The sequence below is a fragment of the Melospiza melodia genome, chromosome Z, assembly GCF_035770615.1.
Source record: "Melospiza melodia melodia isolate bMelMel2 chromosome Z, bMelMel2.pri, whole genome shotgun sequence".
Lineage (NCBI taxonomy): Eukaryota > Metazoa > Chordata > Aves > Passeriformes > Passerellidae > Melospiza > Melospiza melodia.
Window position 1 is genome coordinate 48480409 of NC_086226.1, and position 20529 is coordinate 48500937.

General features: G+C 39.7%; 1 protein-coding gene across 1 annotated transcript; it reads left to right on the top strand.

The window, feature by feature from the left end:
• Nucleotides 1-736: 736 nt before the first annotated feature.
• Nucleotides 737-20326, top strand: LURAP1L (leucine rich adaptor protein 1 like). The gene is made up of 2 exons (XM_063180687.1): nt 737-934; nt 19584-20326. Exons 1-2 carry the CDS (start codon nt 737-739, stop codon nt 19956-19958), a joined length of 573 nt encoding a protein of 190 aa, XP_063036757.1. The 3' UTR covers nt 19959-20326.
• The last annotated feature ends 203 nt before the right edge of the window (nt 20327-20529 follow it).

A 20529-nucleotide genomic window follows, 5' to 3' on the forward strand; every position in this document is an offset into this window, starting at 1 on the left:
ACTTCCTTCCTTCCGACACTTCCTTCCTTCCTTCCGACACTTCCTTCCGACACTTCCTTCTTCCGACACTTCCCTCCTTCCTTCCGCCACTCCCTTCCACCCTTCCACCCTTCCACCCTTCCCTCTCTCCCTTTCCTTCTAGTTTTCTCACTTTTTTTTTGTTGTTTTCTTCTCTTTTTTATTTTTTCCCTTGTTCCCTTTCCTTCTGCCTCTCCTCTCCGTCCCCCTCTCCGTGCCCGGGCTGTCCCGAGGGACGCGGCGTTCCCGCGGCCCTGGCAGGCCGGGCCGGACTGGGCGGTCCCCGCCGTGCGGGGGCGCCCCGGGGCCGCGGGCGGGCGTGCCGGGCCTCAGCGCACGGGCACCGCGGTGGGAGGGCCGCGCCGCGCCTCTTCCACCTGCCCGCGGCTTTAAAGTTGCAGCCGGGCGGGACGCGGGATGACTCGGGTCGCGCTGTGCCGGCCGCAGCTACTGGGGCGCGTCGCGGTCTCGTACACGAAGCGGGGCCGTTTTTCTCCATCACCCGCGCCCGGCCGCTGTTGCCTTTCCCCGGCGGCCGGGGAGCGGGCGGGAAGGGCCGGTGCGCCCGGGAGATGCCCATGCCCGCCGCGGGTCCCCCGCGCGGCGCATTCGCCGTCCCCGGCGCTGCCGCGGTTCTCCGCGCCTCCGCGTCCCGGCAGCGGCCGGGCGGGCGCGGGTAGTGCCGCCGCTGCCGCCTCGGGCCCCTGCAGGGCGAGCCATGGAGACCGGCGCCCCGCCTGACCTCCGCGACGTCGAGCAGAAGCTGGGGCGCAAAGTGCCCGAGAGCCTGGCGCGGCCCCTGCGCGGGGAGGAGCTGCCGGCCCGCCCCGCCGCCGCGGCCCCCGGACCCCGCCGCCGCCGCGCTGCCGCCCTGGCCCGTCTGGAGACGAAACTTCAGCTCCTGAGGCAGGAGATGGTGAGTAGCCGGGCGCCGGCCGCAGCCCTTCCGCACCGCTCGGCAGCACCGGCGGCGGCCCGGGCCGGGGACCGCGCTGCCTGCGCCCTGCCGGCCGGGCCCCCGCGGGAAGGAGGTGCTGCCTGTCCCCGCAGCAGCAGCCGCCGCTCATCCATCCCCTGCGGCCGGGCGGCAGCGAGGGCTCTGCTGCCGGCTGGGAAAGCAGGGGGCCCCTCGTCGGTGCGGCGTAGAGCGAGGCACTTGTCGGCTGTGTCCCTCGCAGCGGGGCAGTTCGTCAGGGACTCGTAGTTGGCTTCTGTTCCTGTCAACTCGTTCGAAGTACTTAAAGCTGGAGTACCAATAAAAGAAATTAAGCACTATCCCTTTGTCGTAACTGCATTTTCTGCGTTGCACCTGTTTCCTGCTCATGGCCAGCACCTAAAGACACACAGGATATTTTCAGGCTGGAAATTTGGCCTGGAATTCGGGGACCTGATTGCTGGACTTCAGAGACATAAAACAGGCTGATGAAGAGTAATTCTTGAAAAAACAATTATATCTACTTTGGTTGAATGGTATACTTTCTTCTGCCAGTGATCTATCATAGGACTGTCCTGTATGTAGTTCAGATCTTGTTTACTTAGTGCAGGTGCTTGTCCTACTTTATGTTCCCATCTCAGTGAGTTTTTTTTGCCATAAAATGTTGCCATAAAACTGGCTTATTTTTTTCAAAGATAAACCAAAAGGAAACTCTGCAAGCAAGTGACGAAGTGATTAGTGAACACTTTGCAGATACGATCTTGGCAATGCAGGTCACCTCAGATATGTGAGCGCAGATAGCTTCCATTTTTATTAGTGAGTGCTATGTAAAGTCTTAAAAGACACTTTTTAGTAGTAGTTGTTTATGTAGCTCCTGTCATTAAGCCTGTTTGAACATGGGATGAATTTTGATCAGGTTGGGATGAGGATTTTCTGGCAACATGTTGAGATAACTTTATGCAACAATCTTGGAACTCAGCCATTTACAGCCAATAAATCAATATTATTCTGTGTGAACAAATTCAATGCCATACCACAAGTCCCTCTGTGGTGCTACATATAGGTACATAATTGTGTAGGTTTGTAAGAGTTTTAAAAAATAAGTGTGCTGGGCAAAAAGGGGAAGAGAATGGATATTCTGAGAGTTAATAGCCAAGATGGTAATGTTAATCTTGAGGTGTAACTTAGAAATTACACCTGCTGTTGTATGGCTTCATATTATTTGTGGAGAGATTCCACAAATCAAACTATCAGCATGTTCTGTGGAGATCTTTTAGCCACCTTTCACTACCTAGACCGGGCCAAACAAGAAAGCTGGGGAGAGGGACTTTTGACAACAGCACGGAGTGACAGGATGAGGGGGAACAGCTTTGAACTGGAAGAGGTTAGATGCAGAGATCTTGGGAAGGAGTTGTTTACTCAGAGGGTAGTGGGGCACTGGGACAGGGGCACTGCCCCAGAGACATTGTGGGTCCCTTTCTGCTTGTCATTTGGAAGGTGTCCCTGCCTGTGGCAGGGAGGCTGGAACTGGATGATCTTTAAAGTCACTTCCAACCATAGCTATTCTGTGATTTTAGGTAATGATCACTGGGAATTTCAGTTAAAACACTGTCTGCTTATCTCATGCTTATATTTTGGTTTTAAGCTTGCATGATGGTTTCACAGTGACCTGTAGGTAGCCTATCATGTATGGGATGTCAGACTGCAAAGGCAGCAAATAAGGTAGCCAAGAGTTTTGACAGAATATGACTGTTCATGTCAAGAAAACTAGGCCTGTTAAGGAAGGGGGACCTGAGTGAATTGCCCTATCACCTTTTCCTTTCAAGCTGGACTCTTCACTTATTTCGCACTTGCAGATTTCATGTCACACTTTTCTTTTGCCTCTTCCTCTCTGCACTGAGCTTCTCTGTTTTCTCTCCCTGTAGTAAGCAGGAGCATGTTTTAGTCCCTCTCCTGTTTTTTGTCACGTCAGTGACTGACTGACTTTTCTTATCTGAACTAATTTCTCATGCTGAGTAAGAGGAGATACGTTACAATGCTCTTAGCGCTTCTGGTCTGTATGTGCCCATTAAACCACCAGTACAATGACTAACTGTGAAGTATTGGTACCCTGTCTATACCTTTCCCATGCTCTCAGCTATCTTCTGTAATCCAGATGTGAAAGTGAACTACCTTCCTGGGTTTTTTTGCTCTAGTCTCTGGCATCTTCAGGATTTTCCTCAACCCTAAGGGTTTCTTCAGCTTCTCAATCTGTCCCTTTCCCCACTGTAGTTTTCTTAGTGGACATATTTTATAAATTTAAGAATAATATCAGGTAAAAACTGTGGTTCCATTCTATGTTTCTTTCATCATTTTTATTGCATATCATTTCTAAAATGGAGCTAAAACATCTATTTTCTTATTTCACACCTCTTTCTAGTGCATTATTCTTTGGCTTTGCTGCAAGGCATAGGAGGTGTAAGACAACAGTCTTGGACATGTAGAAAAGTAGTCTGCTGCAGTAGTAAACATGCAAAAAAATGGAAACAAGTAGAAAACCAAGTGTCACATGTTCACTTTTTTCTAGTTGTACAATGATGGCAGCTTCTACAGCTTACTCACTGAATTTTGGATAGACCTACCTCTGCTTTTGTTACTTGCTGATTCCAGACTTGAAAAGAACTTTCTGTAAATATGTAAAACCCAAGGTTATTCAGGTCCTTCTTTTCTAGTGGTATATAAAAAAAGACAGTGTTTGACTTGGAAATGCTGGGTTTGACTGTGAGCTGCAGTACCTGACAAATAGATGGAGTGTAAGTGGCAACTGTCTGGGTGAAGGAGTTGAGGCTTTCCCTTGCTCCTTCAGATTCTTTTTCAGTTCAAGATGGTTGTTTTTACCTCACGCCTGATTTTGCAAATGGCCACTGAAATCACACACAAAGCACACAGCATATTGTTCTTGAAATACCAATCTGCTGGGCCAGGTTTACTCAGCTTTTCTTATCCTCCATTTTCCCATGAAGGCCATGATGGAGACTACATTGTATCCTGAAAACCTTTGAGTTATAAGGCCATAAATTAGAGAACAAGCAAGATGTAATTGCCAGCGTGTGTCAAAACACTGTGCTCTGGTCAAACTTGGGTGGAATGAACACCTCCCCCTATCTGACCCTTGATTCAGTGTGAAATTTGTCACTGTTAACATCTTTCTTCCTATGGTCTTACCGGTGGAATGTTCCATTGGGGAGCTGAACATAAACCTTTATAGCTGCAGCCTTTTTTCTGGTGTACCGTGCTCTGAGGACACCTTTCAACACATGCACCTTCACTGCAGTAAATAATCTGTGAGTCTCATTCTGCAGCCTGAAATGATCCTGCTTGTAAAACCTCATTTCTCCTTCTGGGGTAACTCAAAGGGAGATTTTCTTTAACGCTCAAAGAAAAATATAGGGTGGATTTTTCCCTTTAAATTCAAAAGTTTCCGAACTCAGCTCTTTAATGTCTCTTTACAAGCTAGAAATATAAACACAGTATAGTCTGCATTACATACAAAAATCTAAAAAAATGTCTTACATGAAAATATTTAAGGCAGAAAAGATAATATGTGTCTTGGAAGTGAGGGGTAGATGGCAATGCTGGGGTTTTTAATGAGATTCCTTCCGGTGAATACTGTTAAGAATCAAATTGTGTTAGTTAGTCTAATCATCCAGGTGGGTATACTGAGTGCAGCAGTTTTTAGACTGAAGGATAAATAATCCTATTTTCAAGGAGCTGAGCATGCTAAAGCCATTTAAGATAGAGGAATATTCTTCATGCTAACTCATTACTTGAGTTTTCTTCTTCTTTGTTCTCCTAGTTCAATTTTAGTATAACTATTTTTAAAGGCAATTAACATTGATCCCTAACAAAATGAAACTGGAATTAAGGCAAATGGGATAATTACAATGGCAATCCTTCTTGGTGTTTTCGATAGTTTGGTTTCTTTTTACTTTTTTATAGGTTTTGGGTTTGTTTGTTTTTTAACTATCCCTAGCACATTAATGAAGGTTCAGGTTGAAAGACAGGGCTGTTGTAACCCTATTCTATCATCCCTAAAGAGTCTGACAAACTTCATATTTTCTCAGATTTATTAGATGCACAGTTTTGGAGGATCTGCATTTATTAGTTTCTTTGAAGGACTGATTTTAAAAGATCTACAACTGTGACTTGAAATATCTCTTTAACACATGCTGTAGGTGCAGGATGCCACATTCACTATTTTGTATGATAACATCAGTTGTCTTAACTGAAGCCAAGATCTGGCTTCAGTGTGTCTCATCAGCAATGCAAAGCTGTATATCCCATGCTGGTTTTCAATTAGGTTAATTGTAATTTTTGCTTAAAAACTTGACTGAAGATAAAATCTTAAAAATAAAATTACTGTGCAGGTGAGTTTGATTAACCTTTGTTTCTTAATGAGCCGTTATTCAGTGAATCCCTGAAGTGAGACTCTTAGACAAAAAGAAGGCATGCAGAAATAGAAATAAACTTGTTTCCCCAGGTCCTCCTGAAGTTCTCTGAAAGAGGGGTTAATCCTCTGTCTTGCTAGCAAGTTCTCTCCATGCTACTCCAGTTTGCATGATGTAGTAGAGGAGTTTGCAATTTTTGCATATAACGCAGATTGGGCAGTGATTATGACAGTGACTCGTTAAAATGGTCTTGTCGATTAATCCTTGGGGAAAATAATCAACTCTAATAAGGAAAAAATGCAACTTAATTATAGTGCCAGTACTTTGCCAAGTTTTCCCTTTTTTCAGATCATCTCTGGTAGGATGAGTTGACCAAGGTTATTTAAATTAATACATATTTAAACATATGTTTTGACTGGCAAACCTCACTCAGTGCCTGGCAGAAAGAAGGATTTGAATTGTAGAACATCTCAGTGTTGTAGTCAGAGTTTATGTCTGTTCTTACTCAGCTTTTGCTGCTGCATGGCCAAGAGTGCATGAAACCTTGCTGGTACCTTAGCGAGCAGCATCAGTGTGAGGTCCTTCAGTATGCATGCATCTGTGTGATGTGAATCATCACAGCAGCATCAGGGATACTAAGGTCAAGACTTCCAGTTAGACTGCCCGTGTACTGTGAGACTTTTGCCAGCTTTTTTTTCAGAAAACATGTATTATAATTTCATTATTCCTTCCTGATTACTTTTTCAAGAGTAGAAGAGCCATTGAAGTTGGTTTTTGAAGTCTGATTCCTGACAATTTGTAGTGAAATGATGTGAATACTAAACCACTTCTGCACAGAGTTGTACAGTTTATGGTAACTTTTAGCAAATAGATTATAACTTTTCTGATTAAAGCATCATAACAGCATGGCTTTCATAGAATGGCCTGGGGTGGAAGGGCTACTTCAGAATACCATCTGGTTCCACCTTTAGAAGGGAAGGGAGTCTGGGTGACATTGTCAATCATTCAGTCCATCATGAAAACCTCAGCTGTGTAACTGGGGAGGCTGATTGCCTTCTATCATTCTCATGATTGATTGCCTTCGCTGAAAAAAGTTGAGCTCATGTTAAGATGAAACTTCTCCTGGTCCTCTTTGTATCAGTCCAAATTACTGGAATGCTGTGAGGAGATACTCCTATCCCCAGGACTTCTCTAGGGAGAAAAGACCTACCTCCTTAAGTCTTTCCTCCTATGGCAGATTTTCTAGCCCTTTGATCATCGTAATTTTGTGTGGATGCTTTCTTTTATGTGGTTACTTATGGCAACAACAAATTAAAATTATCTTTTGTGTATGAGCAGGAAAAACTTGAAATGCACAATACCAAATGTGTATATTAAGCAGAGGTGACTGCCAACAAGTGCATTTCTACTCTTCAATACTTCCTTTTTCCTAACACTAAATAGTAAAAGAAAAATAATAGATTTTCAATTCATGTTTTAAAGGTTACTAGATTATTTGTCTGTTCTCTACCCTCAAAGTCAAAACCCAGTAAACTTTCCTCAGTGGATAAGTTTATTTTCCATGTGTTTCATTTCTGTCCATGTTCTGGAAGTGAGGCTGGTTACTGGGATCTGAAGCAAATGAAGATGAAGTTACAGGAGTGAAAAGACAGAGGATCTGAGCTGTTGAAAAGCAGTTGGAATTCAATTAAATTAAGTGCAATTTCTCTGATGGATTTAACTTGCATTTAAAAACATGGAAGTTATGCTTACTATACATAAGCAGTTCCAAAAGATGGTTCTGCGTTTACTGTTTGTAAGGATGAAGAGCTCTGATCATAAAAATACAAGACAATCTCATAATAAAAGAGAAACTTTTTTGTTGTGAAGGCAGACTCGTAGCCTTTACTATCCAGCCTTACTCCCCTAAATGTGGGCTTCTAATTAAAAGCTTTTTCCCATGGTGAAAGTGCTCATGGTAAGTAACTGGAAGCAGCTCTAATTTGGAGGGTGACCAAAATGAGTGACCAAAACACGTCCAGAGGTTCCATAAACCATCGTGTATTAAATCTTTGAAAGATATAAACAACATAGTTCAACCTTTCGAGCTTTTTCAAGTCTACAAGGATATTGGGATGGTCATTCATTTCACTGGTCACTTGTTGTGCTTCAGAGTCCCTCTGGTGCCTGCCTGAAGATAAAATGTATCTGAGAATCCCCCTCTTTTGAAGTAGCTCTCAAGCAGGTTTCTCTTCTTCCATAGAAGAAGATAAGGAAGGACATTGGAGAGTAAAAATATGTCAGGTATATAAGTATATAAAGTCAGCTACTCCATTTTGTCAGGATTTGGAAACTCACCTACAGCTTCCATAAACATGGAAAACAGCGTACTGGCACACCAATGCAACTCTGGCCTCAGCAATCCAATCCTTGCCTATCCCCATCAACCTAGCCAATCTTAACCCTTACAGTTTGTCAGGAGAATGGTTTGGCACATTTCTTAATTAACTGTAAACACAAACTAGCTAAGCTGCCAGAGAAGTTATCTGAATGTTTCCTTTGCCATGCTGTACAATGAACTCCTCTCAATGCTGTACAATGAGCTCCTCTCAATGCTGTGTGGCCCTGGTGGGTGCAGTGCCATATGAAGTGAAAGCATTTAGTGACTTTAAAGCAATGGTAAATTGCTATTCAGTTTCTGGGGGTTTCAGGTTCTATAAACAGTTCACTGGCATAATTTGTGATTTTGTTTGCTGCTGTTAGATATCAGCTGCATTCATGACTCAAATGCTTCCAGAAGAAGAGCCATTTTGCTGATTCTGGTTTAGCTGTGAACCCTGTCTCTTTATAGGTACAGAAGGGAACACAGCTAAGAACAATAATGCAACTAGTGTTTTCAAGCTCACACATTTTTACCCCAAGGTAGAAAAAAAATAGAACAGCTTGGTTGCTTTGAATTTTTCTTTTTTTTTTTTTTCTTTTCTTCCTACAGGATTTCCATTGGTTTAAAGAAGTGTTGTATTTGAGATAGTTGTACTGCTCTTGTTAGGTCACACTTGCTTATGAGCTACAGCAAACATTGGACATTACTTTCGTAACACGCAGTTTAAAAAACTTTTTAATTTAAAAACTTCAGAGTTTTTAAACTCTGAGTTTTTAAAATCCTTCCAATAATTAGGAATTACTAGGAAAAAAGAGTCCTGACACCAAGGAGGAAACTATGAAGCATTTCTGTGGAAGGAGGAATAGGATCTGTATTGTCTTGCCACCTCTTCAGAAAACTAGTAAAAATCATGTAGACAGGCCTCCATTCAGCCCTGGTAAGGCCATATCTGGTGTGCTGTGTGGGGATCCATTTTGGGCTTAGCAGTTTAAGAGAAGGAACTACTGGAGAGCTGGTCCAGCAGAGGGCTATAAAGATTTCTAGGGGTTTGGAGCATCATCTCTCTTATAAGGAAAGCCTGAAGAAACTGGGCCAGTTTAGCTTGGAGAAGAGATAGCTGAACAGGGATCTTACCAATGTAAGACCCTTGAGAGTTGCTGTCAAGAAGATGGGACCAGACTCTCTTCAGTGGTGCCCAGTGACAGGACAAGAGACAATGAGCACAAACTGAAATACAAAAGGTTCCATCCCAATATAAGGAAAAGCTTTTTTACTTTGAGGATGACTGTGCATTGGAACAGGCTGTCCAGAGAGGTTGTAGAGTCTGCCTCTCTTGAAATTTTGAAAACCTGCCTGGACTGGATCCTGTTGAACTTGCCTTAGCAGTGACGTGGCATTAGATCAGAGGTTCTTTCCAACTGCAACTCTCTCATGATTCTCTGATTCTGAATATCTAGTGTTCTTCCTGGAGTGAGATTAATATGTACACCTTTATAAGTGTGTCTGGGGAAGACCTGTTCCAGCCACATTGAAAGGCTGGCACAGCCTTTGGAGTTTGGCAGCTAATACAGACCATTTCCTTTGTTAGACAAAGGCTAAATAATGGAAGTGATAATGTAGGAGGTTTAGGTTGGATTTTGGTGTTGAAGAACCCTTTTCGTGGGTAGGAATGTTTTCTGACTAATGAGATTTAGATGGGCCCGAACAGAAACATAACAAATTGGAGAAGTCATTCAAGGAGTCATTGTCAACTTCAGGCTATTTTTCTAGTCTTCTTGAAACTATACAGCTATGAGGGGGACAGATATGAAGGCAGAATAATTTTTACAGGACTTTTCCTGTTCTGTGACTTCAACTACGTTTTGCCTTCACAGAGCTATTTTAACCACTGTGACTGTTAATGACTTGTCCACATGTCTTGGCAGAATTGTGCAGTGCACTGAAATATTTTTTCAAGGGGCGTTATGTGGCAGGGTTCTAGTGTTAGAGGGTTTGTAGGAGAAAACTGTAAATCCTGCTGCAGCAGAGAGAGGAGAAAGCCTCTCTGCAAGAGAAGAGTGTTGCTACTAGCAAACCAAACTAATAGTGATGTTCTTCAAAGGCCTGTGGAATTTACATCCTCCTTTGTTACCTCCTGCTACCAGTTGCTGTGACTGAGGCAGGGAAATGAAGGTGTGTTGCTGTTTTCCCCATAGCCAGATGAGGTAGCCATCTGTGATGATAACTTCATAAAGCTGCTTAGGCATTCACCAGTGCAGAGCATCAGTCCACCCATTTCAGACAAGAAAGAAAATGCAACCAAAAAACACTATGATCTTTAATATTTTGTAATTTCTTTCCTTCATTGTTATTAGTTTGTACTCTGTGAAGTTTAATAACAAAATTACTTCAGAAGAGCTGTTACCAGCTCTTTTCAAATACAACCAAACTTGCCTAGCCCAAATTCTGTTGTTTTCCTTGACTAGTTCTCTCTTTTCCCAGGTTACCTTTGGTTATTCAGAAAGGCCATTTATGTCTTTCCCTAGCCATGTTTTGGAAGTCTTGCACCTTATTTTTCCTCCCCAACTACCTTAGTAGCTAGTACTTCCTTATAGAAGAAGAAATGAGATATGTAAGCAATCACCTTGATTCCTTCTAAAGCTACTCATACATCTGATAATTGTATTGAGAGCTATGATTAATATTCTTTGCTGAACTAGAATCACTTCATAATGCCCCAGTGCTCTTCTATGTAGAAATCTTTGCTAAGAACAGGTTTAAGTGCAAAGTGTAAAAGAGTATATAAAAGTATATGGCATGAGCTAGAGTAGTTTTGGAGAAGCTGAGGACTGCACTATGTAGTGTGGATATAAGTTATTGATCAGAGAATTGATCAAATAATGTGGAAAGAAAATGTTACCTACAGTGGCTGGTCTTGCCTTGTAGTTAATAGTTTATGACTAGTTACTCTTACTACCTTCTGACATCCTTGCCTGGAAGCATAAGATGTGTGTTTGTTTAATTGTTAGCATTCATTGACAATCACAGCTTGTGACCTCTGGAATGAATTACTGTGGTGTGTTCTGTGGGGAAAAAAAGGGGTCTGTGGGTTTTTGAGCCAAAAGGGCTCAAAAGTTGCAGCTGGTGTAGTTTTTAACAGCCTGCTCATCTTGTTGTGCTGGCCAGTTTCAGTATTTTAGCTTGCTAGAAATGGTTGTAGCCTGTTTGCTCCTTGATTTTTATTCCTTTGATCCCAGATGCAGGTTAGCTTCTAGCTATTCGGTACCTTCTTAGTAGATGAGAAAGAACTAAATTACTTAATTTTTTTGTAGATACCTGGAGGTTTAAAAAGGTGGTTTTGTTTGAAAGACTCAAAATAGGCCATTTGATGATATCTAAAACCTCAAACTTGCTAGTACTTTCAGAGAGATGTAAAGACTGTGTAGGGACCATATTTTAGGAGAATGGTGATTACAGCACTAAGATTTGGATGAGGAAAAAGTAAGCTGAAAGACATGGAATTTCAAACAGATCACAAAGTGAACATAAAATGAAACAAAACCCCTTATTTTTTAAGATACTGACTCATTTATATTCAAAAATTTATCATGGGAACTTATCGCTCATAATATTTTAATAGGGGAAAAATCCCACTTATTAGCAAATCAGTTTCTAGGACTACTAAGGTTTTTTTAGGAGCTCATTTGATAATTTATAATACTAAGGCTGTCTTGAAGTTGTTTTTGATTCTAATTCAGATAAACCTTCAGTAAATAGGACTGCAGGTTGCCTTTACTAGAGATTTTGTTGTTAGATTTAAAAATATGCTTTCAATAGGATATACCCCATCTCCAGAACACAGAATTGTTTCAAACAGAATTCCATTTTGAATTCTGGGGAGATTCAGGCAAGGACTTTTTTTTTTAATTGTATGTGTCCAGTGGTATTGTGAAATCAGACTTGAATTTCAAGAGATTTCAGATTTCTCTCCAGTATTTCTATTGTTGTGTCTCAGCTGCGATTCAATGAAATGTTGAGTGTTTTGATATCTTTTTTTATAGGCTTGTTTTTTGGGGATTTTTTAGGTTTTAAAATGTTTTCAAACTTTGCTGTTATCTCTATAGAGGCAGTATTTTCAAACTTTGCGTATACCTGTAAGCAAACCCTATTATCTTCTTTTATTTTAGTTGTATGCTTTTGAGTAATTTCCATAGTGCCAGTATTAAAAGTAATTAATTTTGAAGGGATAAACAGGTATGGAGTGGTTATTATAATTTTTCATTTTTTTGCATAGTGTTTCTAAGAGTATGTTTTGGTCAGGACAGACATAAATAAGGCAGAGAGTGAAATCCAATGAACAAAAAAAGAAATTACGTATGTTCTTGAGCCCCAGTGCTGTCTCATGTTGATCAGAAGATGCATGCAGTCCTGCATTGTGGCTGGTGTCCAGAACACTTCATAATGATCCTGTGATCGTCCATCTGCTGTAACACTTTCTGACACCCGCAGCCAATTGCTACAGCTTCATATTGACCTGAATGTTTGCAATGGAGTTATCTTGTCTGTCAACAAATGTGGGTCCATATTATGGATTGTTCTGGACATGTTCACCTTTGGCACAGTAGATATATTTCTAAGGTCAGATGAAGCTTTTTTGACAGAAGTTTGAGATATTTGGAAACATTCAGTAAAACCTTCCAGTAGCATTAGAAGTTTTTCCTCTTCACAAATCCCTACATTTTCTCACTGTTTTCTTTCATGTTAGTTCAACTAAACTTTAAAAGAGCTGGGATTTTCCTTTTATATTTTTTATCCTTTTGTGATGGGATGTTTCTTTCTTTGAATTTTGTGTTAATTCCATGTATTTAAAATGCTTATTTAACATTTGTTTTATTTGGACAGGAGGTGAGGAAATAAGAACCTGACTAATTAACTTTTTTTTCCTTCTACTTGCTCTCAATTTTATGTCATGTTTCCTTTTGACAGTCACTTTCATATCTACTTAGGAGATACTTAAATAGCTTCATCTTTTTCACAGCAAAATTAAGAGATGGCAAAAAACAAAAGAAAAAAATAAAAATATACTTTCCCCCCGGGAATGTTTTTTTATTACACTTAAGCGTAGAAGATACCTCAAACACTATAATGTTAGGAGAAAAAGTATATCCTACTGATCAAATGATTCATCCTAATCATTGGTATGTTTTTATCAAAAGTATTAATGCACTTGGCAGCTGCCCACACATACTGCCCAGACAAGGACCATGCATATTTCAAGGCAGTGAAAAAAGGCCTTGAGATTCACTTTTTCTATTTTTTCAGAGGTAATATGACTAAACAATTGCACAGCTTGGTGGTATGTATTTTCCTGTTAAGTATAAGGGAAACAATTAGTATGCATAAAATTAAAATATTAAAATAGAAAAATGTAAATCGCCAGTACTGAAATTTCCTGTATCAGATGATGAGCATATTAGCATAACATTTTTTTCATATATTTGCAAGATTCGTCCTTGGAACCTGCTCATTGAATTATTTATGCTCATTGCCTACTGAACTAACTTGCTTCTCATGAAGTTGCTCTGCTTCCTAATTATTCTGGTCTGTTTTCCTACATTATTCCGGTGGTGGCTCAGACCTGACCTGCCTGCTTCCTTGCTTTAGCTAATGGATTGGTAACCTCTCCTTAGAGTAAAATCCTTTTGTGGCTGATGTGGAATCACATGGTCTTTCTCCTTCCTAATTAAAAGTCACTGTGCTCAGAGCTGTGTTCTGTGGCTGGCAGATTTTACAGACAGACCTGTGGAAATACTTATTGCGAGCACTTGGTGAAGGATTGCAGTGGAAATGCAGGAACTCGAAGCAGGACAATGGCTAGGCTGGAGCCTCTGTTTAAAGTAGCTAAGGGTGCAGACAGAAACGGAGAACTCAATGACTACTCACTTTATGAGCAGCTGGGAGTTCAACCATTGTAATGAACGCTACCTAAAAAATCTGATATGAGGGTTTTAACAAATTTGGAATCTTCAAGAGATACAAGATTATAAACAATCTCTTGCAAAAGAAGTCAAAAATTAAGTGATCAAAACTTCTGTGGTCTGCCACAATGTTTTTATTGTGACTCATTTGTGGAAGTACAGCTGAGAAAGGTCAGTGTAACTTACTTACTTTGCAGAAAAAAAGGTAGATCAATGAACCATAACTGCAAATCAACAATGGATCACAAAAATTTAGCTTTGGTATCTATATGTAGCTTTTTTATGTGCTCCCTCATTGTCTGAAGTTTACCACAAGCCTAAAAATCAGAAGAAAATAAACAGGAAAATGATACAGCAATATGTTATAACACAAGTCCGTGCTAAAAGAAGCAAGATGCAGAAAAAGTTGTTGATCTACAATTATTGCTGTTGACTGAAATTTAATTTAGCTAGCTCAGTGTGAGGTAAATCACAGTCAGAGACAGAAGGCATAATGATGAACATTGTAGCACCTCCCTTGACTCCAACAGTCTCATTCTCTTCCAGGCTTTGGTCCACATCTCCATTGTTTTGAGAGAACTTATACAGAGTTTCAGTCAGGTTGGTTGTGTTAGCTTGAATTTTTGTGGTGTCTGAATTTACCACAATTAGCTGGCTTTGCTGTGGAGTGCATGTTGCACATTCCCACAATCAGTTACTGTTCCTCCAAAGAAGATGCCTTCCACTTAATGACAGTAAACTTGTTTTCTTACCCTCTGTCATGTAAAACTCCCTTCATTTTTAACAGGAGATGCTGAAGATTCAAATTCAGGAGACGTTCAAATTCAGAAGTCAGCCTAGCTATTCTGATTTTTTTTATCTTGATCCTGAAATACCATTGCCTAAAGCAGCATAATTATATGAAGAAACCAGTGCAAACACCTTGAATCAGTGGGACAATTTAGAAGCAGGCAAGAAGTTTAGAGACATGCACATGCATATGTTTTAATTTAAGTAGGATGTAGCTGCTGCACAGCCTATTAATCATCCTGTTTGTTAAAGGAGCAGACATGATTTGTTATTTGTGATTTTATTTTATTTAGACATGTTAAATGGAAAAAAAAGAGCATCTCTTTTACTCACTGGTGTTGAGAAGCTGTTGTAGTATCACTTTCAGCTTGCTTACCCTCAAATGGCATGCTTCATGCTTTGAGATGGTGTCTTATAAACAATTCCTCTGTGTGTGTCTCCAGACTTATCCCTGTTGTAAACTTGTTAACTTGGTGACTGCAGTTAAATAAAACTTGAATTCACGTATTTTGAATAAGTTGCTTATGGTATTTTAGCTTATTATGGTTTCACAGAATTAGTCTATGAGGTTTTATTGACCATTTTTTTAATCCTTATATATCTTCTTACCATATTTGTATCTTGATAAGACTTGAGTAATTGCCAGCCACTGTTTTATTTTCCTCATCTTTTGCCTCTTAAATTAATTTCCTTACTTACTTTAAAACTTGTTATTCAGTGTTTGTAATAGTAAAAGTAACACCAGGAGAAAATGGGGTAAGGTTAGCTTTTTTTCAGAAGAGACACCGCAGACTGCAAAACAAATTATTATTTGGACATTGATTGTTTGATTTTTTTTAATTGCATCTGGAATTAATTGATGGAATTTGCTATTTTATGAGAAGCTGAGGTAACCTACCTTTTAAAACTTTTAAAGGGGAGGTAGGCATAGCTGGCAAGCTCTTCATCCTGATTAAGGGAAATAGAAGAAATTGAACAGGAAAGCAGAAAGCTATCTTTGACATGTCTTAGGAAATGGAAACAATAGTAGCATTAATACTCCTGAACCATAGTGGTTATGCACACCTATTTAGTATGGAAAAGTTCTACAGGTTTGAAATTCTGTTTATAAAATTGTGATAGAGATGGGTGTGGTAGTGTTTAGCAACAGATGGAATTGGATGCAGGTAGTTCCATCTAACCCTCCCCATGTTTGTTACTTTTGCAGGACTTCCCAGGCCTGGGAAGGTCTGAGAGACTTCCCCAGGAGTACTGTACTTTGCTACTGTTTCCATCCATTTCTACTTAGCATGGAATTTGTATCCAAACTTAAGAGGTTTTAGAACACAGATTCCAGAGCAGCTAACCCTAGATTCATTTTGAGATGCAGAGCAGAGCAGAGCTTCTGATCGGAGTGACTTAAATAGCTCCCTGAATCCTGTTGTGAGGACTTACTTCACTGTGCTCTGGCTCAAAGACTTAGCCTGAAAAAAATACTTTCTTTAGGGTCCCTTCTTTTTCTTTTACTAGTAGACTCTTTACAGCACAGAGCATAAATGTATTGAGAAGAAATGAAACTGAAATAATTTAAATAAACTTAGCCTGAAGCCACGTTTTATGGTTGCCGTTAATATCCTTGCAGAGTTCCTGTAATTAGAAGAAGCAGCATGTGAAGCCAGCAATTTAAAAGAAAGTAATCTGCAGGAAGAATCTAACGTTTCAAACAGCTTTCACAGCTTAGCAGGGTATATTACCAGTCTAGGTTTGCCATTTCTGGAGGGGAAGGTGACCCACTGTGTTTGGAACTGACTGGAAGCTATGTCTGCAGAACACGCAGCAGCAGAATGCAAGGCTCTTTTGCCCAGATTGTGACTACATATGTGACTATGATCCAAAAGGCAAGTGATCAATGCACTACTTTAGGTGACTGCCAGGAAGCAATAGTTGTCTTTGTTAGCAGTCGTGGTCATTCAGAGTTTTATTCTAAAAGCAATAACCTAGTCAATCTTTCTCAAAAACACTGAATTATATTAAAAAATAGCATGGATATTGGTGTGTCTCTCTGCATGTATATGTACACAAAAGCCTTTATGTTTATGTGTATATCAATTCTCTTGAGCAAATTATGAGAGTGTTGTACATATTATTACAGAAGACCAAAAGAGAGGAAGAAATATTTTGTTAGAACAACAAGTATGAGAGGGAGGCACAGACAGGTGTTTAGTCCAGTTATTCCTTCCAGATTAAAGTTCTGGTTTTTTTCTGAATGCTAATCTGTGCACTTACACTACCAGAATGTGTTACTTGAAAGATGCTGTCACTTTAATTTCATTATTTTCTCTTGCTGTGACTAGCTCTTAATGTCAAACATTTAGTATTCTGTCCTGTGATCAGCACTATTGTGGAAATATATGGAGCAAGACTAAGCAAAACTATATAAAATTTAACCTGTAATAGGAAATTAGTTTTCACTCTTTTGTAGTTTTCTTTATACACTTTAAGTTTTTGCTGAGAATTGGTCCATAAAAACACACACCTTCCCTATAGTGGTCCTGTGTGTGCTCTAGCTTTAACTTAAGGGATAGCTATAAAAACTGTTCTGAAAAGGCTGTATTAGCTATGATATGCTGTTTAGATTGTTCCTAAAATGCACCTGTTACTGTGCATAACAAATGCAGCTGTCAAGCATGGTGAGATTTTATTGTGTTTAGTCCTGTTAGCTGAACCAGTCTTGAACTGACTTGTTTACTCTAAGAACACTCCAACTTGTGTACTCCAACAACTTCCAAGATAAATGGGTTGCAGCTACATAAGTGAGTAAAAACTCATGTGATTATTTCTGTGCTAGAGCACATAAGGGGCAAAAAATGTCATTTTGACATTTTTGTGTTATTGAACAGATTATGAAAAAGACCATATTAAAGAAAGATGACACTTGTTAAACTACATTTTAGTATTTGCTTTAGGAAAAGCACACTCTTGATATGGGAGATTTGGAATGACATGGTAGCTAGGAGGAGGAGGATTCTAGTACTCAGGAATGCAAAGAATAGTTTCCAGTAAGGCTACTCCACAAAAATGCTGAAGCTGTTGCTGTATTTAGAGAAAAAAAAATATTTCCTGTGAATATGAGATGTCTACTTTATCTAAAAGGGACTGTTTCATTTGAGTCATGTGGGTGCTAGTTCTGTTAAACATTTCCTTAATCAGCCTTTTGGGAAACTTGTCTTTGAGCATGTTTATATTCAGCAAGTTGCTGAAGTCTGTGGTTGCATTTGAGAAGTTGGGTAATTTACTGCTTTCATGACAGCCTAGTTGCTGAGCAAATGGTTTATAGTGATTTATTAGTTAGAGTAGAGGAATTGGCTTGGGCAGGAGAACTACAAAATGGTCAATCTGTTTTCATAACCTCACTTCTCAAACAATGATAGATGGGCAATATTGTTAAAACTATGAATGGTAGGTAGAGCTGTTTTGCACAGTACCAGGTTAGCTGTGTTAAATCTTGTGGTACTGGATTGAGAATAATTCAGAAGTCATTCTGAGGACTGGGGAAGGAAGTGGGAATACATATGATGGTTATACAGGCAGTCTGTTACTGGCAAAGCTCGAAATGTCTTTGCATTGGGTTGTCCCTGGCCAGTAACTAAGCATGCACCAGATCACTCCCAGCTGCTCACTCACTCTCTTCTCCTCTTCGAGTGGGAGCAGGGGAGAGAATTAGAAGAACAAAAGTGAGAAAAACTTAGACTGTAACAAAGACAGTTTAAAAATTAAGGAAATAAATTGAATGAACAAGTGATGCAAAGTCAGTGACACACCATCTCCCACCAGTAGACCAAGCCGGCCCCCAAGCAGCAGCTGTAAAGGAAAGATTAAATGCACAGGTTTTATTGCTGAGCACAACATTCTATGGCCAGAAATAACCATTTGATGAATTCTGGTCAACTGTCCCATCTCTGTCCACTTCACGCATCTTTCTCGGCCCTAGCCTACCTGCTGAGGGTGCAGAGTGAAAAACGGAACAATACAGGTACTATTTTTCTGTACAATTGTGGACTTGAAGAATTGTATAAAATATCTGTTGTCTGATGTAATATGTCTTACTTCTTTTTACTTTATTTTTCAGTTGAGTGAAGACTTTCAAATTTTCAATATGGCAGGGTCACAGATTATTTTTTCCAGTACCTATGATATTTCAGATGAAGAGAAGGAAACAATGAATATAAGGTTTAAGTCTCACCTTTATTTGTCAGCTGAAGTGACTTAAAAATGGTTTTATACAGTTTGCCTGTTAAGGAACACATTAGGATGGTTAACTCAAATATATCTGTGAAATGCAACACTGTAATATTCCACTGTGCATTACTATTAACCCTTCTATGTGTTTGCATCAACCACTACAACTAAGTGAGAAAGTAGGAGTTGGTTCTTAAAGTCCACTTTTTATTTAGTTAGCTATGGCAAATGCTTGCTCCATGCCTGTAATACGTAGTTAACTCTGAACTTCATCACCTTCATCTATTATGGGTTAAAATAACTGAAAGCTACAGTTTCAATAAATTAAATATTTCAACTCTCAGACATTTATATAGCAGATTTTAGTGTCCACTAAGGAGAGCGTGAGTAAAAGTTGAATATCCACAAGCTTTTTTCCAAATTATGCACATCTGAAAATATTAGGTTTCCCAGGTAGCCATAGTAAGGATAACTAGGGCTAAATGCCTAGACATCTGTAGCCATAAGTAGCTTAGAGTAGAGGTAAATAGAAATGGCTTTGTGTCTTGCTTCTCTCATTACTGGAAGGCTATCCCCAGGAGTTGTCATAGCAGCTGTGTTTCTCATCTAAACAGCATTGTACCAGGGTGCGTACAAGTTTTGCCATTGACTATCAGTCCTGTTAATGGACTGCTTAGGGAGGCTGACCAGTATTAGTATAGGTATACTTTTGGGGCTTTTTGTCTGTTTGCTTGTAAGGTTTTTTACTAGTTACTGAAATATATTTGTCCTAGATAGGAAAGATGGAATTTCTTTTGTGTTTTATTGTAGCCCATTCAAGCCTGCTCCTTGGCTTGATTATGAAAAGAGTAATTTTTTAAATTATTTTTGCCTTGTAGGTTAATCTCCGAGCCACTGATGTGAAGCTTATGCGCCAGCTCCTACTCATCAATGAAAGTATTGAATCAATCAAGTGGATGATTGAAGAGAAAGCCATAGCCAGCAGAGGCAGCAGTTTGAGTGGAAGCCTGTGCAGCTTGCTAGAAAGTCAGGAGACATCGCTCCATGGCAGCTGTAACAGTTTGCAAGACTGTAGTGATGGACTGGATGGAATATCAGTGGGGAGTTACTTGGACACCTTAGTGGATGATGTTCCTGGTCACCAGACCCCTTCAGATCTGGACAAATTCAGTGATTCTTCTGTCACGGAGGACTCACAGTCTCTGCATAAGCATCCAAAAATTGATTCTGATGAGTACTACTGTTTTGGTTAATAAGAACAAGTTCCAGTGGGACACAAATGCACTTGTACTTAACCTTTTTCTTTGCTGCTATTTTATTTCATGTGCAAAACCCCCAAAGTCCTCTTGGAAGGAGAATATAGTATGATACTTCGATTCTATTGCTTAACTTTTCTATTGCTTCTCCTTGATGGGTTGGGTTTGTCTCATCCTCCTCCTTCTCACATTTTCTTAATTTATTGTCACAATTATTTTTGCTTTAATTTTTTACAATGCTATATTTACAAGTCTGTAAAACTGGTCAAGGAAAAGCTTTATCTTTAAAATTAAACATCAGAGAATGAATAAACAATGATTAACAATTTTGTATTTGTTGTTAATAAAACATCATGTGAAAAATATATGTTGTCATAAAGTTTCTTGACTACCGTGTCTGGTCTTTCCAAAGACACTGTTTTTATTAAGCCTTAAATATGAATCTTGAAAATACCTTACAAAATAATTTTCCTTTTCTAAGCAGTGAAATTTGGTTCTTATAAGCTGTAAAATCTTCCTTTGAAATATAAAGTATTCTAAACTTTTCAGTATGGGGTTTCTTTCATTT